The sequence below is a fragment of the Buceros rhinoceros genome, unplaced genomic scaffold (genome assembly GCF_000710305.1).
Source record: "Buceros rhinoceros silvestris isolate BGI_N320 unplaced genomic scaffold, ASM71030v1 scaffold6361, whole genome shotgun sequence".
NCBI lineage: Eukaryota > Metazoa > Chordata > Aves > Bucerotiformes > Bucerotidae > Buceros > Buceros rhinoceros.
The window spans coordinates 97,182-105,629 of NW_010396011.1; the positions used below are offsets into that span (position 1 = coordinate 97,182).

Below are 8,448 nucleotides of genomic sequence, written 5' to 3' on the forward strand. Positions count from 1 at the left end.
CGTCCTGAACCTCGTGCACCAAGCGAGCACAAAAGGACAAGCCTTACCCCCAGGGATATGGCGCCTGAGAGTCTGAGTTTCGTTAAGCTGCATTCTGACTGTGTCTCCTGACAATGACCACAGCCCCCACACTCGATCAGGGTATAAATGGAGCCCTGCCGGAGAACCACTTTTGAGTTTTGGTTCTCCTCGGAGCAGCGGGTTATGCAGAGGAGACCTCTCCCGCTGAGTGATTCTTACCCTGGTATTGGTAAGATATTTCCTTTCTGCATTACTAAGCGAGAGATTCTCCCATTGTAAGTGGCGGGGGTGCCTTTTTGGGTAATCTTTCCTTTGGTAAGCGATTTCCTTTCTGTATTAGTAAGCGAGAGATTCTCCCATTGTAAGTGGCGGGTGTGCCTTTTTGGATAATCTTCCCTTGGGGTAGATTTCGTGGTTTTGTATAAGTGGTTGTGCAGTAAAATTCCCTAAACTGGCATTTCTGAACCTGTTAGAGAAAACAAGTGCCAAGCAGATTGATTGTAATAAATCTGCGTTTCTGGTTTATAACTGCTCTCTGTCTTACGTGCGCTTTTCGTTACAATGGCAAATTGACCAAAAATTACAAGCTAAATTGTAAAATTGCCTTTTACTATAAAAAAATAAATTAGCATGATGGACTACTCATTCCTGAAAACCAGCCACCATTCCCTGACTGACTGGAATAGCCAGGTGGCACATTCAAATGCAACCTGCAAGAGCTACTGCTTTTAAAGAAACTTTAAAGAAGTAATTCTTTCCGTATTTCATTGACAGAAAAAGTGTGACTCCACAAACATTTAGAACAAACTTGTATAATTTGATCACAAGCGAAGAACATATCCTTTCTGCCAAAAACATCAGCAGACTTTTCAGTGCTCTCCTCCTCTGACTTCAGATTTGAATCTCCTTTGTGCTCTCTGAGGAATCACCATATGAACACCTGAATATTGCAACAACTTCAGCTGTTGCTAATGGGGTCCATGGAACTGTTCAAGGATTAGAAGGTGGGGTGTAGGCACATTAGCTTAGGAAAAACAATGGAAAATATTAAGACAGCTCTGTGCTATACCTAGTGAACACTAACACAGGTGCACTCAATGTCTTCATAGCAAAGTCTGAAACTTTGGCTTAAACCTACAATTGCACCTAGCAAGGAGGGTGGTGCAGGCAGCAATCTATGGAAAGTAACAGTGGGTGCTGGGCTGTGAGGTCACACCACACTTGATGTCACCCTTTGGTCCCATGGCCTGAATGCCCACAAGAAGCTGGAGGGCATTGGGTGTGCTCCTGGCAAATGAACGCTAGCAGTCCTGTTGCAGTTTCTGCTACACCACTGAACTCCTCATGGAGAAAGCTGGGGGTTTTTTGTAAGTGCTCTCTTTGGTGCTTAGAAAAAGCTCCATGAGGAACAACAGGTTCTTCTGTAAAAAAAAAAACTAGTCAAAAAACTCTCTTGCTACAAAGCAGAGAGCATTTTTAATATCCATGGTTCATTTCTTGAATGTCTTAACAGTGGGAACTTTTGCCTGATAACAGGATCTTCATGATGTACTCAACATTGTGAAGAGGCTATAATTTATTCAGGACTTCATACAATAAGAAGTCCCACATGGCTTGAATAGAAACAGATAATAAAATCTTAAGTGATGCATGCCCAGTTTATATTTATAGGCAAAAGTTTTCCCCTCTCATCAAACCCGAATCCAAGCACCGTACAGAATCTCTAAAGAGTAGAAAGTATCTAACCCAGAATCTACAATCACGATGAGCACAAGTCAATGCTCTTCAGCAAACACTATGAAAATAAAATTCCAGCAATGCTTTTTTGTCATTTTTTCACCTGTCCAGTCTGCTGTATGTTCAGGCTGGGACACTCTGTAATACTTGCTGACACACAATGAGCTAATTGCCTAACCTCAGTTCATTTTCCATATAATATATGAACACATTATTCCCCACAGCCCATTAGAAACAACCTCAGTGAGCTCTCTTGAATGTACTGTACCCTCTCCTCCTTCAGAAAGCAAGCCCTAGATAAGCTGATATTTCATGGCAAGAAGAAAGGGGTGGTCTGATGCAAGAAGCCTTGCAAAGGCACTGTAAAACCACAGCCGAGTAGTGACCTCTAAGCACTGATAGTTGAAGGCCTCAGTTTCATTTTCGAAACTCCCACAAAAGGAAAGGAAGTTCTGTTTCCTTGGATGACAGCTAATAATTCCAACTTGCTTCTAAATTGTGATGGGCAATGTTGGCATGTTCTGCAGCTCAGCACAAAACTGGGGATCTTCTCCTTGACTCTTGGCCCCCCAAACATGCATGTGAATGGACAAGGTCCACATGGTGACCCAGGAGCATTGCTGTGTGGCTGAGCACATGCTGACTAGGCTGATCCTTACATTTTAAAGCCACTTGTGAAATATATAGGGGAATCAAATTTTGCTGTGTTTGTGCAAACAAAGTTGCTATTTCCTTCCCATATTGAAAATTTAGTGTATGGTTATTTGTGGAAAGTGAATCTATGTCTCAGCTGGATCTTTAAGGGGACTTCCAGGTCCAGCAATGTTTTTTTTCAGCTCAGACCATTGGAGAGTTATAATTCTCAGAGCAAAGAAGCTATACGCAGGCAGCAGTTCCCAAGGATGCCCTCCACTTTCGAAGGGGAGGGCGAGGGGACCTCTGCTGTAGGGTCTGGACTCAGAGAAAACTGGATGTGCAATCAGGACTTCTCTGGTCAATTGTTTAGAAAAGAGTAATAAGAGGTCCAGGAGGATATAAAAAAAGACTGAAGAACACTTTAAGAAAAGATATTAAACAAAAATTTAGAGAGTAAACCTGGGCAAAGAACAGAGCCTCTCACCAAACATGGGGGATGAATAAAATTGGAGAAGACAGGTTGAAAACCTCAGCACCAAAGAGCTAGGTCTGTCTGAGATGAAGGCTCCTTCTTTATAAGGAGCTTTCTAAGTCCTACTTTATAAGGTTAAATTGTCCTCAGTTTTTTGTATTCTTGGATTGTTGTTCCCTTCAAACCAGATGCAAATCACTGGAGTTCTGTATCTTAGATCTAAACAGCACAATCATCGCAGGGAAAATGAGTCACATACAGAGGAAAACTGAAGAAGCCACTGCAGCTAGTGTCCAAACAGGGAAGCCACTACTACAATTTTATCAATGGTTTAGATGGAAATCGCAGTCCAGCTGGTGACATCTAAGTTGGTTGTTCCATTTAGTGTATAATTAATATCATTGATCTAACATCCCTCAGGACACCAGAGGTTCTCTGAGAGTCACTAAAGCTGCTCTCGCTGCTTACTGCATCTATAACCACCACACACACTCAGCACAACTGTAAACCCATAAGCCTACAGGCTTGGACTGAGGGGATCATAAACTGCAAAGCACTTCAGAGCTTCTAACAAAACAGATTATCATTTCTAAACCCCATAAGCAGAAGCAGGTAGACTCTCTCAGCTCTCAGGGTGAAATAGCTTCCAGTGCCAAGATTTACACAGCCCATTACCAGCAAGATGGGCAGATGCAAACTACTTCCACGTGACACATCACATAACCTTCGTTAGATTGTCACTATAATATTTACAAAGTTCATAAGCATTATGTGAGTGAATTATGGCTTCATGTCACTTTCCGTACATTTGCATGTCTCCTGAAGGGATGGGTCTTTGATTTTCAAGCTCCAGAGGTAGCCCTTACATTCCAGCACAGAAACCTTTCAGGGATTTATGGGCACTTCACGGGTGTTTAATGAGCCTTACACTGTAGGTAATCTAAGCAGCTCTTGTTCACAGAATCCTGATGCAGATCCAGTAAAGCCTAAGAGCCTAAGACACCTTGAGAAAAATACTGAGTGAATCAAGATAATCAGCCTGCCCTTTCCTTCTGTCCCAGCTTTGCTGGTGAGTAATACTAGGCACGTATACACAGAACACACAGTCCCCGTTTTCTGTTTCCTCAGTCTCACAGTGCATTCAGACCAGGCAGTCAAGCCTCACTGATATATATCTGTAAGTTTTTAATCATATAGATAAACTTCATTCTCTTTCAATTTTTTATCTAAAAATCTCATTTTCATGAAAAAGGAAGTAGCATATAAGGAAGACATGAAAGCAACATTTTAAGATGGTATTTATCAGTGTTATCTAATGAAATTCTTAAAGGCAAAAGTCTCACTCTTGGAAGGTAGTTAAGCACCTGAACCCCCAAAAAGGGTTTATATTTGCAAAGGTAGCTTATAGGGTAGTGTAATTTAATAAATTGTGTTTCAAAGTCAGATGGGTTATGGTTATACATACATGCAGCCTTGAATCTGATCTATCTGCCACCTGTCACCTAACAGACTTAACATCCTCAAACATTTCAGACATGGTTTTCCTACAATTGCTAATTAGAACGAAGCACATATCTAGTTTCTTCAGGAAGTGCTCTGCTTTAAAAACAGATACACACAAGATCCTGCAAAAGGACATGAGGGATGAAGGGAAGAAACTTGCATGTGATGCTCTCATTTACAACTGAGAAGAGCAGGGGCTTTCTCACTTCCAAGGATCCATGCTGTTATAGGGACTTATTCAGATATACTGTACATTTAACACAAACCTTCATGAGGAAAAGATTAATACAATTTTCACAAATGTTTGTGTGTACAGCACGTGCCTCTGCAAACTTTTACAATCTAAACCAGAATACTTCGGTGTCTAATTCTCCCTTCACAGCAGGAGCAGTTCTCCTGTTTAGCAGATCTTTTTCAAGGTTAAATCTACATGTGCAATTGATCTACAAAGCCTCTTTTGTATCAAACAGCTTTTTTGAGCTGTAAATGCTGGAAGAGTGCTGCTGCTAATTGACGTATCCTTCTTATACTACCCTTTGCTGTTGGTGAAGCTGTGATTGTGCTAACAAGGGATAGCTACCTCGGAAAGAGGCAGGAGGCAGCAGACTCACTGGAGGAAGCACTGTTTTGTATTTCTGTGTCTTCTTAAGCATTACCAGCCGGCCATCGCCAGAGTCAGGCTCCTGGGACAGGAATCTCTTCATCAGGACCCACTAAGGTTGCTCTTCAGAACAAAGTAGAAAGCTAGTTTTAACTCATCACTCTTGAAGATGTTTAACTTCCTCAGATTTATATTTATTCAAGTTCTAATTCTTCAGACTAATCCAGAAAAGAAAATAACTGCTATCATATTTAGGGCTGTATGGCCATGTCAATGGCACTGACAGCTTTGTCTTTCCTGCTCCATACTGTACTGTGCAGAGTACATGCTGGGAAGCAAAATCTTTCAGAAATTCATCTCGTAGCATGCCTTTTGTCAGTAAATTCTGAACACAGTGCTAACAAGTACTTGTGGCTTTGTTCCTATTACTTGACGTGGTAATAAATACTTCACATTGGCATGACTTCCAGCCTTTTCGAGTGTAGGTGGGCAGCCACAATTTAGCACTCTCACTTAAAACATGAAAATAAGCCATCAGAGATATTATCTCTGTGCCAAAAGTTACATGGGAGCTTGCTGACAGCAATGCTCAACATCGCTCATCTTGCTTGCCCTGTGCTAACGGGGTTTTGCCTTCATTTTTGTACTTCGATTTAAATAGCTGTCAAGTTTAACTTACTTGCAGAAACTAGTGTGGACAAATCAGTTCCTACCGATGTATTAATTATCTCGAGATCAGTGGGAAATTCAGAGCTACCACAGGGCTGGGTAGTCTGAATGGGAGAGAAATGCAATCCAGCAAAATCACAAAGCAGCCTCAACTTCTGGATCTTGTGACCCACGCTTGAGAAGACAATATCTAGCCTGCTGTTATAGCCAAGGGAGGAGACAGGCAGTGGTTCTGCGGTATAACAAGCCAAGGAACTGCAAACACAGAGGGCATCTGGAGGTGCCTGTTCTTGATGGAACAGATATTAAAGCACTTCGAGTAGCTTAAAATCACCATAGAAGTTTTGAGATTTCTTAAAATACTGATGTAATTCCAGTGGAATCTAGCACTATAGAGATAGCTATCAAATATTAAGTAAAAATCATCTGTTAGAGATGCAGAAGAAACCTTCCTCCAAAGTTCTTTCTGCTCAACACACCTCAAAGTTATACATAAAAAGAGAGAATACCCAATTTTCACCCTAGGGGAAAAGTTGTAAGCTCTCAAAAGAAACCGAAACAAGTCTCTGGCTGTGTTGACAGGAATCCCGTAGTCCGTCCTCAGATGCTGTGCCCAGCAGGAGATGGCTTTCCCTGGTGGGGAAGGCTCTGAGAGTTGAATTCAGCTCACTTTGGGCACTTCAGCGTTTTGCTCTTGGTTGAGCAATCAGAGGATCACTCTATTATATGTATTGTGTACACAGACCTGACCTTTTGCTTTTTATGTATTACGCCTAGTACTATTTAAGCGGTTATTTATACCATGCTCTTCTTCCAGAACAAACTTTCCCATCTACAATCTAAACAAAAAGATCAGCACGCCAGCATCACTTCAAATTAATGTTTCTTTGAAAAAGCTTTATTAGGGAAAAGGCCTGTGTAAACACCTGGTTTGCCGCTTCCTCGTTTTGACTAGTACTCAGAAGAGCTGCTGTGTCTGCCTGCTACCACCTTCTGAACCGTACCTTGCAATTACCGGTAGCTTCATTATTCTTTTTGTTCCCCAAATTGAGGCATACTAAAGCAATTAGGATTTTTAAGTCATCAGAACTATCTCAAAATGATCTCTCTTCACATTAGGATAGAAGTTTGGGCACTATACTGCATTGTGCAAACCCACAGTGTCCAAGAAAGAGACAAAGAGCTGCTCTCGGCAACATGAGCGCTGTCCACTTTATCTGTGGCAAGTGTCAGGCTTTTGAGGGGGGAAAAAAAAAACAGAGTACAGTGCTAGGTCAGAGAAACAAAGGATAAATGGATCTTCCTAACTCTGTGGAGGAACAAACAGTGAGGAAATTAGCTGAGACTAAAATTACTCTGCTTTTCAATCCTGTGTTTTACTAGAAATTTTTTTTTCATCTGAGTGAGGCTGTAGCAGCCAGTGGTCCCAGAAGAGGATGACTAGCCTTAAACATCAGTAAATTAGTCCTCGCCTGCTACAGACCATGCACTGACTGGTCATGAGCTAGGGAACAGCATGAACTCAACAGCCCCAGAATGATTACTTGCACTTGAAAATATTCTCCCATGTATTTTCAGGCATACAGTGAGAAGCACCAGCTGGAAGGCCTTCCTGTAGGAACCGTGTTCCACTTCAGCAATATCTTTATTAAAAATACTTCAGTTTAGCACAGAAAGATACTGCCACTGTGATACAAATTACTACATGCCCAGTAGAAGCCCTATAGGTAACACCAAGAAAGTGAAGAAAGCATGCAGTTGGAAAAGTCCAAAGCCCTGTTTTCCTGCTCCCACACTGCATGGGTAAGATTTATTGTGTGTGGTTTTTCAGAACATTCATGACAACAAGGCAAAATTTTGGAGGGTGACAGAGACATATTTGTGCACTCGTATGTCTGTAAGACAGCAGCAATGCAAAAAAAAAAAAAAAAGGTAGGAAAAGTAACGGAACCACCGTCCCAATCCTTACCTTTCAGAGTTGCCTTTTTAAGTACCTTCATGGCATAAAGCTGACCTGCATCGGATCCTTTGATCTTCCGTACTAGAAATACCTGTGAAAAGCAGACATCTTGTGTAGAGCACTACTGAATTTCCAGTTACAAGACTCGCTGCATTTGATAGAGGAATAGATACTACAGTTCTACGGTTTGAACATTACTAGCTAAAAGTACTTCATATCTATTTCACCTGCAATTTGTCGAGCTAGCTCTGGATGTCTTCAGTTTTAAGCCCTTACCACTTCTCAAAGAAAATAGGTTCAACATTATTAATTGCCCTTATTCAATTAAGGATGGGTGAATAGTCAGTATGCAGACATCTCTTCATATTCTGAACAGCTTTACATGAAAAAAAAGATATGTCTCTTTTGTGCTTAGGAATGTGCAATGCCTTAAAATTATCAACACCAAATTAATTAAGAAGAAAAAACAAATTGGTGTAATTTGTGCTGTAAATGAACGATGACTTGCCTATGATACACCTGAAGGAAAGAGTTCACACAGCTGAAAATCTATGCATACTTAACAAAAAGTAGAATCATAGGATGCTTTGTGTTGGAAGGGACTTTTTAAGCTTATCTAGTCCAACCCTCCCTGCAGTGAGCAGGGACATTATTACATCAGGTTGCTCAGAGCCCCATCCAACCTGACCTTCAATGTTTCCACAGGTGAGGCATGAACCACCAATCTGGGCAACCTATGTCAGTATTTCACCACCCATTGTAAAACATTTCTTCCTTATATCTAGTTGAAATCTCCCCTCTTTTAGTTTAAAACCATCACCCCTTGTCCTGTTGCAACAGGTCCTGCTG

At 41.3% G+C, this 8,448-nt stretch overlaps 1 protein-coding gene across 1 annotated transcript in view; it reads right to left on the bottom strand.

Annotated features, from left to right (window-relative positions):
• RPS6KA2 (ribosomal protein S6 kinase, 90kDa, polypeptide 2) overlaps window positions 1-8,448 on the bottom strand; it is a 90,361-nt gene that overhangs the window by 75,804 nt on the left and 6,109 nt on the right. The window contains exon 4 of the mRNA XM_010145749.1: window positions 7,609-7,690. Within this exon, the coding sequence (XP_010144051.1) occupies window positions 7,609-7,639 (31 nt within the window). The 5' untranslated portion in view covers window positions 7,640-7,690. The remainder of the gene's footprint in view (window positions 1-7,608; window positions 7,691-8,448) is intronic.